This window comes from Epinephelus fuscoguttatus, linkage group LG20, assembly GCF_011397635.1.
Source record: "Epinephelus fuscoguttatus linkage group LG20, E.fuscoguttatus.final_Chr_v1".
Classification (NCBI taxonomy): domain Eukaryota; kingdom Metazoa; phylum Chordata; class Actinopteri; order Perciformes; family Serranidae; genus Epinephelus; species Epinephelus fuscoguttatus.
In genome coordinates this window covers 39,319,290-39,337,521 of record NC_064771.1, presented here as the reverse complement: position 1 = coordinate 39,337,521, position 18,232 = coordinate 39,319,290, and the positions used below count along the sequence as shown (strand labels likewise).

Sequence of the window (18,232 nt, the reverse complement as noted above, 5' to 3'; positions counted from 1 at the left end):
ACACTTGTACCCCACTTCATTTTAAAGGGAAATATTGTACCTTGCAGTTCACCACATTAACCTGACAGCTTTGGTTACTTTACACATTCAGATTGTTGCACACGTAACGTGACAAGCTCATAAAATCTGTTTTGTCATGAATGAAACTACCAAACCGTCGGTACAAATACAGCTGAAATGATTTGTTGATTCCTCAACTACTTCTTCACAGATGTAAAGATTTGCAGCTTCTTTTAATAAATGTAATAATATTAAATATACTTTGAATAATATTAAGGTTTCAACAAATGAAAGTGTCACTTCGGGTCATTGTGATGGCATCTCCCACTGTTTACAATAGCTTTTAAAAACTAAAATCAATGGAGAAAATAATCTGTTTAATTAATGATGAAACTTATAGTTAATTAACAACAGTGAAAACCTGCTTTTACATTAATGCACAAGTAATAACAATCTTTATTATATTAAACAGTATAAAAGTCACAGGAGACATTTTTCTGTATTGAGTACTTTTAATAGTTTAAGTACATTTCCTGATTATAAGGTAAGAAACTAAAACTTGACATATATATCTATCTATATATATATAGATAGATATAATCTGAGGGAAGGTGATGTGCAACAGCTGAAAATAGAGTCAAAGATAATAATAATAATAATGTGCAAATCCAAAACACATATAATATAATCAATGCCAAAATTGGTTTAAAAGTAACATTTCAATGCAAGACATTTAAACTTATGTTTTTTGTGTCGCCTAGTACTTTTACCTTTAAGTTCATTTCCTGTTTATATTTGAATACCATTGCATAAGTTATTATTTCAGTGCAACACTGTAATATTATTGGGTTCAGAACTGGGTTCTGGCCTTTTATAGTTTACCATTGTAATATATGGGAGAGTTAACACACAGTCTCCTCAGTAACCCACCTCTGCTCACCACTGCTCATTAGTTTTTACTTTAATTAGTTTCTGATACTTACATGCTTTTAAAGGTAATATTTCTGATGCAGGACTCAGGCCTCCTTGCAGCAGAGTATTATCTGGTATTAGTACTTAAAACACTTCAAACAGCCCACATGTTGTAATGATACTGATATCCTTCTGTCAGAAACATTTTCAGTGCAGGCTTTTACTTGTAACAGAGTATTTTTACAGTGTGGTATTTGTACTTTGACTTCAGTAGAGGATCTGAATACTTCATCACCATCTGTTTGTCGCCGTAAAGATCAAACTCTATTATATTTGTATTACATCTCTATATTATTACAGACAAAACAAAGAGTGTCACTGCTGCTACTGTCACTTTACCTGGAAACGTTTGTCTCCATATGTTCTTGTGTAGTTTTTACACCATTCATTTTTTAGCCTTTCTTGAAAAACATAGCCTACCTAGTGTTATTTCTTATTAACTTTCTCTCTCTCTCTCTCTCTCTCTCTATATATATGTGTGTGTGTGTGTGTGTGTGTGTGTGTGCACTGCTGCACTCTGTGTGCTGCTTCAACAGCAGAGTGTCTCCTCTGGGGCTCAATAAGGTTTATTATGTTGTTAAAACTGAACAAAACGATCTAAATGTGTCATATTATAGTCGCTTCATGTCAGTCGTGGTAATATAAGTCTATCGATTATAAAGTCTGCTGTTAATAAACCGATCAAACTACAATAAGTCCGGAGTCTCGCCTCTGACAACAAACTACAATCAGAGACACCAAAATTTCAAGTGGCGCGCTTGACGGTATCTCGCGAGATTTCCCCGAGTTGTGTACTTTGTCAGCAGCAGCGGTCCTCCACCATTTCGCTGCGTAAAGTCTCCTCCCCGCGACCGCTACATTCTGCGCCGAAACCCAGTCTCTCCCGGTCCGTATTTTAACTTCTTCCCACAGACCTAGTGGTACCTCGTTGGGTACCGGGAGACAGTTTGGATTACTGGCATCACGGATTGAGTGCGATTTTACGCGGATGACGACTCCTTCAACGAGAATTTAGTAAAAGAAAATTGGTCGGAAATTTCAGGTAGGTGGGAACTTAAGATGGCGGCCTTGGAGAGGGGAGGGGGGCAAGGAGGAAGTAATGGGGGGATTGAAGGGGGGGCTCGGACTAACGAAAGGACACAGTCAGACTGCGTTTAACTTGGTCATGTTTTTGTGAACATACTGCGTTAAAATCTTGTGACACCACGTTCAAATCGAGACCGGACACCGGAATAAAAACACACAACGCCGAATAATTCCCAGTTTAAGCCGCGCTCAGGTAAACTGGTCACCGTTGAACAACCACTTCCTTTCCGTCGATTGTAAAGAGCCAGCCGTGGGACCGTTTGGGTCCCCCTAAATCCCCCGTATAATCATTGCAAAATTTATATGGAACTTTTATAACATTGATCCTTCGCTCTTTTTTATATCTGGTCAGTCAGTGACACGTATTAGCGCTGGAAACGGAATAATTTTAACGTATTTATTTTCATGGAAACAAGATTTGACCCCACGCAATGACGTCACGAGCGATTGTCCCCCTCTCTGTATAGTGCATGATGCACAAGCGCGTTTTAATGCGACTTTTCAGATGTTTTTTTGTCTCACAGCGAAGTAACTTCATGAAATGTGTCGGCACAAACGGGCTTGTTTCAGGGCTGGAGCATTACATAACTGCGGGCGGGGATGGGGCGCCTGCGCATCAAAATGAACGCACCCTTTACTAAACTCTTGTACCTTGCTAGTTAGTTAGCAGCCTTTCCTTTTTTAGTGCCACCCAAGCAAGTGTTATTGTGGAGAGCTAACGTTAGCCAGCTAACCCTAACCAGCCAGACCGGTCGCGTTTAGGCGTTAACGTGTAACCAGCTCAATGTGTGGCTTTAGTGCAGATCACGAGCCAAAGCTGGTGGTTTTATTAACACTCACACAGCTTTCATCTCATGCACGCGGCCAACACACACACACACACACACACAGACACCTCCTGAATAAAGGTGCACTTTGTCGAGGTAGATAATCATCTACAAGTTCACGTAGCTACAACTGACCACAGTGAATTACAGCCAGATTTACGAGAAATGAATGAATGAGTGGAGGCCCGCGCGCTCGGTCACCCGGCTTTTAGCATGAGAGCGCGTGCTGCAGATTCCCTAACATCTTGCTGTGGGCGACTGCAGCAAATGCAACTTGGAGCTAGCTAACAGAGCGAGCTAACGGAGCTAGCTAACGGAGCTGCTCGGTTAGTGCTGCTTCACTGAGTCAGTCTGTGCCTGCTGCAAGATGCCCTGAAACACAGCCGTGTATGTGCTCCTAGCAGCTGGCTAGCCTCAGCTATCTGAGTGCCGCTGCTGCTCTCGTGACGAGACATGTTGCTCATCGTCCCACACATTGAGATTCTTGTGTTTACCAAATGTCTGATGGAGTTAATTCTAGCATCTAGCATTGGTTCCTTTATTGCAAAACTCTACAGCAGTGATGTTGTATGGCTAGCATAGGGTCATCCCTGTGTTCCCAGTGTCCAGTGCCCAGTGTTCCCAGTGTCCCGTGCCTCATGACAGAAACTAACATTTTATGAGCTTTGCAGTTCACATAGTAAAAGAACTAAGGGATGTCAAGTTCACAATCTGTTCACCAACTGTGGAGATATGAATGTCTGAAGTCAAGAACACTGTCCCACAAATTTAAGGGTGCCGATTTCAGAGTGTAACATCAGATGGCTGTAAGTCAGTCAGTGTGTGATATCAGCGTGTTGAACCAGGGAGACATACATTGAACATTTGACCTCGGGAAAGAACATTGCTGAGAAGATAAAACCCTTTGAAACGTCTTCTTAATGAATCATTTTCGGAGGATATTGAGCCGGGGAACACAGGACCCTGGGAGCACAGATATGCTCCTGCACTACATCAGAGTTTTTAATGGTAATGTGGAGATTTGCAGTTGCTCGATTGGTTGAAATAATGAAGTTAACATTCGTCTGTATCTCTGCCTCCTCAGAATATGTGGAGGGGACCCTAATTTCAGCATCCTGGAAGTAGAAAGCACAGAAGATCTGTGTCTCACACCACAGACAGGTGAGAAGTTGTTGCTTTGCTCACACATTTGATGATGGACTTTTCTTTTGTCTGAGATTTTGATCGTGGAAAATAATGTTTGAATGTAGATGTGTGTTTTGCTTAAAGGAGAATACACTGTCCTGTACTTGAATTTAAAAGGCAATAACACAGCAGCAGCAGCAGCAGCACAGATTTCATTTGTGCTGAGTTGTTTTTTTTCTGTTCCCTGTTCTGTTTCAGCCTTTACTTTGTCCAGACACTTTTGTTAACAGCCTGTATCACCCACAGGTGCAGTGTGTAGCCGGGGCAGCACAGAGGAAGGAAGCTCTGGGGAGGAGGCGGTGCGGCAGCGTGCCTCTCCGGCTGTGGATGTGCTGGGTGGCAACCCCCAGGCTGCACAGAATGTGGCTGGGGAGTCACCTCGGCATGCCCCGCAGCCGGTCGCAGCTGCCTCCCGCCCAGTCCCTCCGTTCACCAATCCGTCCACTGTGCCACTGCCGGAGAGCAACGACTCAGCATTCCTCGGCATGGAGAACGCCCCTCAGACCAACTTGCCTGAGACTCTCCCGATCAGCGGCGACTCCAAGGACAGCATCTCAGAACAAGTCCCTGCCGAGGAGAGCGCTGTCGGACTTTCAAGGTCCTTGCAAACATCCCTCAATGAGGACTGTAGTTCCTCCGCTGAGATGCAACGGCTTCCAGCTTCCCTTTGTCCCCCTCTCGCCACAGATACACAGATTGACAGCACAGTACAGGAGTTGCAATACGGGTCACAAACTGATAACGAGAAAAGCCACTCAATTAGCCAGACAAACCAGATTCAGCCACCTAGACAAGGTGCTGGACTTGTGGTTATTACGGGGACAAAGGAGAAACAGTCTGTCACATTGGAATATAAACCAGAGACTGGAACAAACATGGAACTTGGTGGAAAAGAGCACACAGGCGGAAATATTCTCCCTCAACCCCAGTCTCAAATCTGTTTCACGGCCTCATCTCCATCTATCCCACAGTCAAGTGTTAAAGTCCAAGACACCACAGAACACGGGGTTACGGAGCAGCCTGACAGGGACCCACTTGTCCACGCAAATCAAAGCAGCCATATACCTCCGCCAGGGCAGGCAGGTGGCCGCCAGGACTCAAAATCGTCTCCGCTCCCTTTACCCTCACCTGTGGACAGTGAGATTAAACAAACTGACCTGTCAAAAACACAACCGGAAATCATCAAAGAGATCTCAAATGATGCCAGAGAAACACAGAAACAAAATTCTTTGGAAGCAGTTGAGATGTTTGAGCATGTTAAAGAGCTTGTTGACACTTCTCACAAAGAAACACAACCTCCCTCCGCTGAAATACTTGAGACCCCAAAGGCAAGAGAACCGATTCCTGGATTATACACTTCTCCCGGGAAAGGAAGCTCAGTGTCCGGCAACATCCAGAGGGGCTGCCATCCACTGGAAGGAGAGCAGGTGGAGAGAAGCATGAGGGAAGAACAAACTTACCCCTCCTCATCCGACTTAACAATGGTGCCAGAGTGCTCCTCCACACAGGAGAGTTCCTCCAAACCCTCTGTTGCACCGCCACTGTTTGACACAGGCCTGGTTGTTTCACTGCAGGCGGAGCAGGTTGTTGAAGCAGAAACATCTCATCCCTCCGACCAAGTCCCCACAACAGAGACGCCACTCACTGCTGAGCTTGTGCATTCAGCTGAAGCTCAAGAAATTGTTGTTGTCAGAGAGGAGGCTCATATCAGTGGGGACTGGTCTAACATGCACCTGAATCAGAGTTACCTCCTGCAGCGAGAAGACGGCAGCGTCTGTGAAGCTGCCATTGTTAACGAGCTGAGCTCTGAACTCTCTACTGGGGAACCAAAGCTGTATGAGAGTGTTGAGGCAGATATTGAGTTAGACTCACAACCCGTGGAAGTGTACGAGTTTTGCACCCTGGTTGAGGAGGTTGCTGAGGAAACAGTCTGTGCCAGCAGTAGCGCACAGATACCTCACTCTCCAGGATATGAGGTGAACTTATTCAACGCATTACTGGAGCACTCTGAGGAGGACCTTGAACCATCTATTCACACAATTAATGAAAGTGGCACTGTCATTATTTCCCAGCAGCCCTTGCCTTCGTTGCCTGATGCCAATCAAATACAGGCGAACAGTAATTCCCATAATTTGTCCATACAAAACACAAGGGTAGCAGCTGTCGGGCAGCATTTGGTATTAGATGCTAACCAAGCTGTTGAAGTGGCTAATTCAAGTGAGGTTTGCTTAGTTGAAGTAACTGCTGTTACGTCTGACTCATTCGCTGTTGAACAGACGGGCACCAGTCCACAAATCGTGACATCTTGCACACAGGTCAATGCAGCCCTCTTGGACCAAACAGAGGTGAGTGATTCTCCTGTAATTCAAATGATTCCCCAAAAACAGAAAGCAGAGGCAGCAACTGGTGCACTCTCTTTCATATCCCCGGTGGTTACTGGTGAGGACGTACCTGTTGCTGTTTCACTACATGTTCAGCCCTCTCTAAATCAGACTGTTGTAAGTGCCACAAAGCGTGAGGCCTATGTTTCTTCACTCGAAGGGACCAAAGACACCCCTGCTTTGACAGAGACTCCATCACAGAGTGTCCAGAATGTTGCTGTGCCCGCAGGAACCAAACCAGAGGCTCTCTGCACCACTCACTCCTCTGGTGTTATAAATCCAAAGCTGCTCCTTCTTAAACAGGGAGAAACTCCTCTCCTGATACACCCACCCCCCCTTTTGGCACAGGTGTCCAAGCAGCAGAGTGCAGCCGGCAATCTGGCCAATGCCCACAGCTCTTGGTCTGGCACAGTGTCTGAGGAGTGCCTTCCCCAAACTGTCTCGGACTCTTTATGTGCGCCTGTGGCTCCTAGTGGCCATAAAGATCAGACGCAATGCTCTGTCAATAAAACTTCAGTGTCAGCAGCCCTGCCTGTCAAGGTACAGCAGCCCATTATGAGCGGTAACTCGCTTCAACTTGGCCAGACTGCAGCTGTCACCCCCACAACCTCAACAAGCAAATCTGACAAAGAGGCCTTAACTGTTACTAAAACTTCAAGCGAAGCAAATCCTGCGTCCCAGGATGTTGTCACCCCGACAGAAGCTACGACGCCTAACGCCCTTTACATGCTCTCAGCATCCGTTGAAAGAGACAGTGCAGTCATGGCACCAAGCAGTCTGGATGACCCTGCCAGCCAACCGGACTCGCTCTATGTTGAGGAGGAGGGTGACGACATGGAGCAGGACGAACCAACTGAGGACACTGAGGCTCAGGAGCCCACTTCAGGACAGGTCAGCAGTCCAGAGGAAGGCAGTGATGAAGAACCTGATGAAGACAAAACAGAAAGTGAGATGACCACCCACAGCTCACCACATAAGGTATTGTCATCAAAAATCATCTACATATATATATATTAAATCTGTTTTATGTGAGACTTAGAAAGTTGCAGAGGAATGACAGTTGTGGATGAAGAGGCAGCGAGGCAACAGATCTGAACATTTGGGAAGTAACTCTAAACAACATGAAACACTCAAGTAGAGCTGAGCTGAATATTTTGAAGCGTCATTCATTACTGAGACATTCAAATTCTAAATCAACATTCGGATGCTGCACATTTTACATGTCTATTCGTTTTGTTTAAAGGTCCAGTGTGTCAGATTTAGGGGGTTTAGTGGCATCAAGTGGTGACGACTGCAGATTGCAACCAGCTGAAACTGCTCCATGTTAGAGTTCCTTCAGTGTTGACTGTTGAGGAGGTTTTTAGTGGAAGCTGCATTATCCGCAGAGCTTTGTTTTCCTCCCCAACACAAACGAACCGTGTGATTAAAACACTATGTTAACACTAAATAAAGCAGTTTCACGTACTGTGCGGCCTGTTGGAGACGGCCGTTAGCCTGGCACCTCCTGGCGTGTGCTCACCTTTTGTCTTTGACAACTTAAAACTCAGATGCTCAGGAGGTTTTTACCAGGAGCCGAATTATCTCCAGGGGTCCCTTGCTCTCCCGAACAAACAGGTCCAGTGATTTAAACTGGTAAAAACACTGATAAAAGCAGTTTCAATTTTTAAAAGATAAATGTGTTCTTTTGCTCTTCTCCTGGAGGGGCTGTGACCTGAATGTCTCTGTCTAGAGTCAGTGTTTGGTTTTTCTGTTCTGGGCTACTGTAGAAACATAGCAGTGCAACATGGTGATCTCTGTAGACAGGACCTGCTCCCTGTGTAGATTTATATATATATATATATATATATATATATATATATATATATATATTACCTTAAAATGAGCCGAGATATATGTGTGTGTGTGTATCGGCTCATTTTAAGGTAATATGAACAACACGATTAAACACTAAAGATAACAAACTTACTGTATCATATTCACTTCTGTCAGTATATCCCCCTAAATCCTGCACACTGGATCTTTTAACCTGGTATTTCTACATTTTGAGTCGTGTATTCCAAACATTTCTAATAAAAAGTCAAAAAGTCAAAATTGATTAAAAAACAGATGGACGTCATCATTTCCAAAAATCACAATATTTTGCTACAGTCCGTGTTAGCCTCTCATGAACCTCACAAAGGGAGGCATTTTGTCATCGTGGTGGTCTAGCAGCGATCTAAGAGCGCCATAACATCAATTCATGAAAGAAAGTTCATTTAATTAAAAACAACACTTAACTCATTTCATCTGTTGATTCACTGTGTTCAAATTGAGGACGTTGTTCGAGGATTTTTCACTTATTTTTGGGTGATGTCTTCATAAAATATGAAAACAGACATTTGAAGATTGATTTAAAAACCTGTAAAAAGAGAACAGGACATTCTGTTCAGGCTGACATCGAAGCTCTGGGCCTCATCATAATACTAAATGCTTTGTCCTTGAACGCCAAGGTAAAGCAGTTGTGTCAGACTCCAACGAAATGAGGGCACAGCTGAAGTGAAAACAATGTTGATAAATGCCAAAAGTGTATCTGGACATCTGGTACATCGTGACGAGGAGGGAGCAAGATGTGTTCTCTTGCTGTTCCTTTGTTTGTCGTGTTTTTACCTTCTAATGTGAACGATCTATTAAGTGCCGCACTGAAGTTGAAGTCAGGTCGCATTGTGCAGTCTGAGGAACAAGTTTTTACGTCGTAACTCAGTCTCTTAGGCTGTGGAGATGTGCCACACTCTGTAGTTGTGATGAATTTGGGGTAAATATTGGTTTTATTTAAAGATGCTTATTGCAATTTGTAACGCATAAATATTTTCAGTTTGTGCATCAGAGAAAATAGATTTAGAGGAGAGGAAAAATACACAAAAATACAAACATGATAATGAGACACTAACTTAAATATAGTGTGTGACGGCTGTCAATCACCACGGACAAAGATTTTAACTTGGCTGAAAACATATGTTGTCACACTGTGATGTCATAATGCTTCTGTAATTCATCTCAGGTACGCTGGCATGTCTTTACTGTCCAAGTGCACATCCCTCTGCATGTAGTCCATGTTGATGTCACTCGTGTGTTTCTATTATTTAGTGATTTATTTCTCTTAAGTTGGCCGCATGCTAAGCCATGTGTGTTTTCCAGCATGGACAGAGCAGGACAGACAGAAAGGCACTGTTCCTAAAGGTAAGTGGTGGCTGTCAGACACCCACATAGTTTCCCTTTCACCGGGATGTTCACGAGCACTTCCTAGTCAGGCGCTGTCACTGCTAATGACGGGGGGGCATTTTGACTTAAAGTGGAAACAGACAACACAGTTCACATGTATTGTTATTGTTGGCGCTGCTGCCCAAAAAAAACACTACATCACTTTCTGTTTTCCTCCGAGCCGAGCAGCGACCACCAGACACGCTCACTTTGGTTGTTCCATCGCCACCATTTCCACTGCTGGGGATAGTAACTGCAAACTTACACTGATCCTTTTTGGTAACCGCTGATAGCTACCAGTCGCTGCCGGGGAAAACAGAAGCGCTATCCTCTTCCTGTTTTGGTTGTGCACTAGTTGACACACTTTCTTTGTGCCATAAATGGAGCCTGGGGAGATTTTACCCAGTGGCAGACAGGATTACAAAGTGAAAGCGAGGCTTATAGGGAATTCATCTGAACACAGACAGGGTCATCATTCTGTAGCCATTACATTGTGCAGATAACATTTACTTGATAATGATAAGTTAACCTCTTCCACTCCACAGGGATGCCTGCGTCCTCGGCTGACATTAGTGTGTTTCAGACACTGTAGCAGGCTGAGTTTTGAAGAGTGAAGATCCGGACTGGATCATACGAAACTAAGGAAATCCGGGCGGACCGGCCGCGTCATGCTAGCTTGTAGGGAAGGGAGCTAAAGAACAGCCTAGGTGTAGGCTAGATTTTGGTGAAGGTCAAACTGGCATGGCTGTCCCTTGACCTCTCACCTCAAGATAAGTGAATCTATGGGTGCCCATGAGTCTCCCCTGTACAGACGGGCCAACTTCACTCTGATCCCATGCAGTGTTTGTATGCAGTGCATATTTGTTTTCTTTTCAATTGTGTTTGAACACGTTTGCACACTGGGGCCACTAAACAGTCTTAGAATTGCACAACTAGGATATGAGTGGAAACCGAGGCTCTTGGGTATTCAGTGAGTCCAGTTTCGTCCATGTGTGATGATGTTAGCTCCTATTAGCAGCCATTTTATTGTATTGATTGACATCACTGTATAAAATGACCTACTGTGACCTCAAGGATAATCACAGCCTCGTGAAACTTTACAGCCACAAACTAGAGACCTGGAGCATTCAGTTTAACAGCTTAAAAAACTTGTCTATTTCCACTTTAAAAAGACGTTCCTTTGACGTCTGCTGTGTTGTGATTGTAATCCTGCATGAGACCAACGCTGACAGAAAGTCACTGATGACTAGTTCATAATTCTGGAGTCTTGTGTAAACGCTTGCTCTAACCTCATTCATGCATGTAGCTTTTATCTTAGTGAATCTTACTGCTCTCACTTCGCTATGCTCATGTTTCAAATAAGGTCCTCTTCATCTTCTTCCTTGACCCTCAGGTACGCCAGTGGATAGCAGACAGGGTCACCGCAAACTCCTCCCCTGTCTCACCCTCCACCTCGTCATCTTACCCTGGCCCCTCACCCACCAGTGATTGGTCCACCCCACGACGGGAGAAGTCCTCACCTCTCCGGGGTCCTCATGGGAAGTTTGTTTCTCCTTCTTCTGTTGGCGGCTACAGTTCCTCCTCTTCCCCACCGGATCAGGCCACCCCTCAGCGACCCCGTGGAGAGCGTCACACAGACATGGCAGAGCTGGCTAAACATGTGAGTGTGACTGTAGGAAGGCAACCGCCTGAGCGAAGAAGAACTAACGATGTTCAGTGAATCAGAAAATATGATATTTTTAATATTCCACAGGTGGTTTGAGGTGTGTGTGTGTCTGTGTGTGTGTCTGACACGTCACGCCACGTCACTCTTTGACTTCATCCTCAGTTTACTGAGAATAATTGTGAGTTCAGAGATTATTTGCTTCGTGCCTGAAGGCTTGAATATGGCATTTAGGGAGTCCAAATTTAAGACAGCTTTTAATCGAGACTTGAAGCATCCTGGAGCAGGACCTTAAAGTATCCGGACTCCGCTGCACTCACAGATTCTCAGACTTTGCTGGTGCATTCAAGGGAAATCTGTGAGTGTCCAGATTCACAAGTTATCCATTCCACAAGGGGCCTTAAGTTGACTTTCTGCAGACTTCACCAGAGTGCGCTGATTGAATCACTGTGTTGTAGCTTTTCCAACTGCTGACTGAAAAAACAAATGGAACTTAATATGAACGTGATTGTTACTCCAGTCATGTCGATCAGAAGTAATACTCGCCCACATCACGATAAAGAAATAGAAGACATAATCAAAATGCATTTTATTATGGCAGCCTGCTCTGTACAAGCCGTGCAGTGTGATGTCAAATAAATAGACTAATCACCATGACGTCAACAACAACAATCAGTTCTGAGTAAACAACTGGCAATAGATTTGTAGAGTTATGGAGAAATGTAAGATCTGCTTGTCATTTTGAGCCGTAACTGTTAAATTTAAACATAAAGTTAAACACAGTGGTCTGACCCACCTGACGTTTCTGCCGTACTTATTCTGTGTACTGTGTTGCTTTGCGAGCAACTTAAACCAAAACCACCACTTTTTTTAGGTGGGACACTTTTCACGTGGCTATAAACTAACTGATTGAGGTGGCGTTTGCTCGGTGCCATTTCTTTTGATGTGTGTGACGTGGGGAGTTTTTGTAAACAAACATTGTGATTCAGTCTATGAGCTGAGAAAAATGGGCGAAAAACAACCAAAGGAGGTCCTTCAATGGAAGTTAAACCCAGTTTATTCAGTCATACTCTGATCCTTGTGTACAAACATTTCTGCATTTGAAAGTGAGTAAACTGTAAGTTAAAAGAAATTGCATATATTATTTTGTCCACGCACAAAAAGCAAGGAGAACAACAATTACATGTGCTGCAGCAATTACAGCACACTCTACTGTATCTACGCACAGCGCCCTCTCACAAATGAAACTAGATGGATGAATGAAAGTACACAAATGGCAGGTCCTGCCTCCTGTGAAACACTGCGGCTCGCGCGCTACATGAACACTTAATTTGCTGTAAGTTGTAAATGATTATTTTTTGTGCTGGTGCCAGACGTGTTCACATACACGTACCAGTGTCATCTCTGTGGTCATCATTGAAGCAAACAACCTTCTGACCTGGTTTTCTGTGTGGCAGACGCACACCTGCACACCTGCACACCTGCACAGTATCAGAATGAGCCAGCATCACACTTTCTATACCTACAACACCGGAAGCTTAGGTCACCACACTTACTAAATTAATGTGCTACTTTAATTACATAATTCTGTCATTACAAAAGATTGAAAAAGAAAATAACGGTCTTTTAACAATTAGATAGTTGTCGTTCGAATGTTTCCGCAGCGACGAGTGACGCAGGTCTGTGTGAGGTCTGTGTATCAGCCTCTGTTATAGCCTTACAGTCTCTCGCCATCGCAGTCTTGACGTGATGATGGTGAACATGTCACCGTACGTAGTCCTCAAAAACACTTATAACAATACCCTTTGATTAAGATTAATCCTCATTAGGGTCAGATGAAACTTTGGACTCATTTTCTTTATCAACAGCTGCCCATGTTAACGATCTGTAATCAGTTAATTATTATTTTATATCTACCTTTAAATAATTCAAAAGAGATAAAGGCAATTAAAATGATGGGAGGAGCCCAAACTCAACTCAACCCAACTTGGACCTTTGACTTAAATGTTTTTACGTCACCTGTGCCCAGCTGGATTCTAGCAGAGAGCTGTGCAGTGCATAATCAACATGAAGACACTACCGCTCTCACTCCAGCTGTGCGCCTGCAGTCCAGACGGGTGCTGATCCTTACAATCTTATGATTTGATTCAGAATTGATTTTCTATTCAAACTGATCCATGACTCAATAAATAGAAAGGGGGGCAGTATTTTTAGGCTCTTAGTCCAGTTCACTATGTGCTGAACCATTCACTCGTCTCTTTAGTCCGCAGAGAAGAAGAAGAGAAACTCTGTGAATGAGTGAACTGCATCAGATTGAGACATGTATTAATGCTATATATTTCTCTCTGCTGCAACAGTACAGCCAGGGAAAGTCGCTGCACAGCTGCACATTGAAGGTGACATTAAACAGACTATGGACTGTTGAGGTTCTGTAAAGTGTTGCAGGAGTTTGGTGCTCCACTCTGCTCAAGTTACTCTCTGTGTGATGAAGAATTCAAAAGTACTTCTCCTTTCAAAGTCAGTTATTAAAGTTCGCGTCCACCTGTGATCTTTTCTGGGTTTTTCAAATGGAAACGCCCACTCAGCCGTGAGCAGCAGACAGCAGTGATGAAGGTTAGAGTGCTGATGATGATGATAATAATAATAATTACTGAAAGGGTTAGTCTGGGTTTGTATGAGGTATTTATCCATAGCCAGTGTTATATTTTTACCATTTGGCCTCGCAGTCAGACAGCCCAACTGAAGTCAGGCAACTGGAGCTGTTATATCATGTCTTCTTAAAAACCACCAGACTCAGTAATTTTACTTCATCGAACGCTGGAGTCGCCTTGATTGTTTACTTTGTTTGTGTTACTGTGGGACTTGTTGGTCCGAACTTATGTGCCTTCCTCAGCAGTACATTGCTCAGCTTCCGTGCTAGTTAGGGGGTTAGAGAAGCTAACCTGAAAGATCGATAACACACACTTGTCAAAGAAGACTTGGTTCAGTCTCGAGTGTTTGTATGTAGCAATGTCGTCATGCAAACACACGGGAAAATGTTTGCAGAAGGGATTATGAGTGCTGTGTCGTAGGCAACTGGACACGCTTGCGTTTCTTGAAGATGTTTCACCTCATCTGAACTGAACAAACTGAAGAAGCCTCTTGGATGAGAAGTAAAACGTCTTCAAGAAATGCAAGCAAGTCCAGTTGCCTACGATATAACACATTTGATAACCATGACCTGAGAATCTTCATCGACTCGTTTGAGAAAACAGCATTCTAATGCTAAAACAAAACTGATTTGACCAAATTTTAAATGTTCACATTTGAACACAAAAGTAGAATTACAGAGTAGAATCACAGGGAAGCTACAGAGTGATATAAAAACCTTCACAAACAAACAAAAATATGTGGACTCACCCTTTAAGTTATAAAATCCAAAATGTGCCCAGACACCTTTTTGAAGATGAACTACAAGATAACTCTGGTGTGTGCGTCTTGTTGTCCTTGTTGTGCTGGCAGGATTTACTGAGAGGGTTTCTTTGGTCATTGTGTGTCCTTGTAGGAAGCAGACATCGAGCATCGGACCCAGGCACTGAAGCGAGAGGGCTTTTGGTCAATGAAGCGTCTAACCCGCCTGACAGAGCCGCCAAGACCCAAAGTTCACTGGGACTACCTGTGCGAAGAGATGCAGTGGCTCTCTGCTGACTTTGCTCAGGAGCGAAGGTGGAAGAGAGGGGTGGCTAGGAAGGTAGGCTGAGTCTATGTCACAGGATGTTTTCATGCCTGTTTTCATTTCACTATGTTGCTTGAAGCATTACGTGGACTGTATTTCTGATGATGTGTATATGTGTTGTGTTGATGTGTTATTAGGTGGTACGGATGGTGATGAGACATCACGAGGAACTGAGGCAAAAAGAAGAAAAGGCCAAGAGAGATGAGCACGCTAAGATCAGGAGAGTTGCCTCTTCTATCGCAAAGGAGGTCCGGGCTTTCTGGAGCAGCGTGGAGAAGGTACAGATGATTCACAGAAACCAAGCAAACAAAACATTCTGCTTCGCTGCTCAGCAGTGGAGTTTGAAAGGATCATGGCCCGTGTTTGATTGTTTTTATTACAGAAATAAAATGCACTCTTCTTTTCAGACCATAGAGCTCACACAGAGACCCACTCAACAAGTCAAATTACCAACAGTTTATTTAGTCTAATATTTGTCATTGAGGCTTCAGTTTAGCTTCTGTCAGTGTTTGGAATTCACCTTTAAGTGAATATTAATCTCAATCACAGTTTTAGTTTCCCACATTTGGATGAACAAGATCGACTGTGATATTTATGTGTTTAAAATGCGTGCTCTGTTTCGTTCATAAAAAACTCATCTTAATATCAAATCAAGCGCTTCCTACATTAACTTGGCAGCTGGCGCACTGTTTGGAAGTATTTTGGATTTCGAGTGCACGAGGCTTGTGTGTCCGCATCGCAAAGCAACACAACTAACTTGTTTAAGCATCTGAAAAAAACAGCACAAACTGCCGTACGATGGTGCATGACAGTCAAGAATGCTAATGCTAATGCTACATTATGGCCAAAATATATGGGACTCAGACACGGCACCACAACAGTACTTGTCCATTATAATCACCTCAACTACAGCGACCACAGAAGCTGCGCTTGCCCACACAGACATCGCATTCCTCAGTGTTATTTTTACACAGCCGTTAATAGGGCATTAACGACTTAGATTTTTTTCAGGTCGACTTATCTGTCAATAAAGTCAAAGTCGAGTCGACAAGTCATTTGATGACGTCATCGCATTGACACGGCGGAGGAAAGTGAAGTATCTCCACACATGTGATGTGTGTCTGAAGGCCCGAACATACTCAGGTGGAACATACGCGGAACGGACTCTGCGGAGGTCCGCAAGCCCTGTGCGCACAAAGCTCAGATTTTACAACCGCGCGGACTCCACTCCGCGCACCAGTGACTGTTCAGCATGTATTTTTCACATCGCTGGGATTTTTCACTGACATTTTTACAGGAAACTACAACGCGGAAGTGCGCTCGACTATGAAAGCTCGAATGACTGCAGACATTCCTCGCGGAGTCTGCTCCGCTTATAGTACGCCGTCAAGGAAAGTATCAGCGTAATCAGAGGCAGCGATTGCATTCCATACACAAGCACAGAGAGAGAGAGAGAGAGAGAGAGGGAAAAAACACACGACTTGTCGACTTGTGCCACTGACGTCGACACATCGACTTTTCTGTTAATGTCCTAGCCGTTAATATTTTCTCTGTAACGTGCGGCTCTGCGGCCCTCCAACAGGTAGAAACTATGAGTACAGTCTGTGTACCAGAGGCAAAACGAAGCAGCAGAGTAACCTTGTGTGTTTTTTACATTTCACGTTGAAATAAATCAGATGGCATGGTGGTAGAGTGGCTAGCACTGTCGCCTCACAGCCAGAGAGCTCCTGGTTCAAAGCCCAGGGTGGGGGAGCCCTTCTGTGTAGAGTTTGCATGTTCTCCCTGTGTAAGCGTGGGTTAGGGTTAGTGGAGCACAAGGTGAACACAGTGCTGTGTCCAGGAGATGAGCCAGTTTGATTTTGATGCAGAGCTTTGTACATTGGTAGGACTGTAGCACAGCATGAAAGTGAAAACAGTGCTCCTTTGATTTAAATGTGAAAGAGCAATAAAAATATTGTCCCTAAAACCTGTCCTGGTTATCATTTTGGCCATCATTGTGCAGCCCTGTGTTCAGAGTATTGGTGTCTTCACTTGTGTCCGTACAGGTGGTGCAGTACAAGCAGCAGTCCAGACTGGAGGAGAAGAGGAAGAAGGCCTTGGACCTTCAGCTGGACTTCATTGTCGGCCAGACGGAGAAATACTCGGACCTCCTCAGCAAGTCTCTCGCACCCACCAGACCTGTTGAAGCTGAACCTGAACCTGTCCCACAGACTCCACAGAAATCTGTGCCAGCTCCCGTCGATGAGGATGGTGAGAAGCAGTTTTTTTACATCCATCCTCCACCTCATCACAAACAGAGCTTACTGTCTCTGTGTTGTACTGTACTGTACTGACACAGCTTTCAGAGCTGAATCATTGGCTCAGACGGGGACGTTGTCATAGCTACACACCAATGATTGAATCTTCCTCAGCGTCCACAGCGGTAAAATGTTTCATGGAGACAAAAGCTCTTCTTCATGTTGAAGGTTATGCATCTCAGAGAGAATCAGCCATGTTCTTACACGTCTGACTACCTGGGCTCAAACACGTCTTCACTCAGAGGACGTTGAGTCTAATATTTGTCAGCACAGTAAAACGTTTCTTGGCACAACATTTTCACGGTACTGTAGCGAGCGCTGCTTGGCAACCGCCAGGCTTGAGACTTGTCAAACCTGTCAGACTAGTCTGCTGGCCATGTTATCAATGGCAGTTGACTCCTAAAGCACGGAGGTGACTTTGGTTTCAGTGAGACGAAGGACAGACTTGGCAGTGGTTCATGTCTGTGAGTCAGGAGTCCAGTCTCACTTTGATTTTATTATCTGACAGTGTTTTAGTGGTGATAAAGTGTCATGACAATCTGCTAAGCCATCAAGAATCACTGTCATTGACACTCAGACTGAAATTTCCTCTGAAACAGGCTGTGTAGGAGCTGAACCTCTGCCTGAGGCTGTGAGGACGAGAGGTGTAACAGCACACAGGAGCTGCAGTTCGATGCACGTTCAGTACAGTGAAATAAAATGTGTTAAGATACTTTTTTTTATTTATGTATTTCCCCTTGCTGGGGACTGACTGATGGAACATTTTGTCCACTGATGTCTTTGGTGAATTATTTTCATTATAAAAACAAGAGACATTTCAAACGTGTTTGCATTTGGCCCTGATCACACAAAGTGTTTCAGCAGCTGGA

At 44.1% G+C, this 18,232-nt stretch overlaps 1 protein-coding gene across 2 annotated transcripts in view; it reads left to right on the top strand.

The window, feature by feature from the left end:
- The first annotated feature begins 1,784 nt into the window (after positions 1–1,784).
- The window catches only part of LOC125881320 (Snf2-related CREBBP activator protein), a 57,080-nt gene continuing 40,632 nt past the window's right edge, over positions 1,785–18,232 (top strand). The window contains exons 1-8 of one of the 2 annotated variants that reach the window (XM_049564425.1): positions 1,785–2,014; positions 3,970–4,046; positions 4,317–7,429; positions 9,626–9,667; positions 11,082–11,348; positions 14,896–15,081; positions 15,204–15,344; positions 17,112–17,316. In XM_049564425.1, the coding sequence (XP_049420382.1) occupies positions 4,556–7,429; positions 9,626–9,667; positions 11,082–11,348; positions 14,896–15,081; positions 15,204–15,344; positions 17,112–17,316 (3,715 nt within the window). In that variant the 5' untranslated portion in view covers positions 1,785–2,014; positions 3,970–4,046; positions 4,317–4,555. The remainder of the gene's footprint in view (positions 2,015–3,969; positions 4,047–4,316; positions 7,430–9,625; positions 9,668–11,081; positions 11,349–14,895; positions 15,082–15,203; positions 15,345–17,111; positions 17,317–18,232) is intronic. The other variant, XM_049564426.1, reaches the window with a different exon arrangement.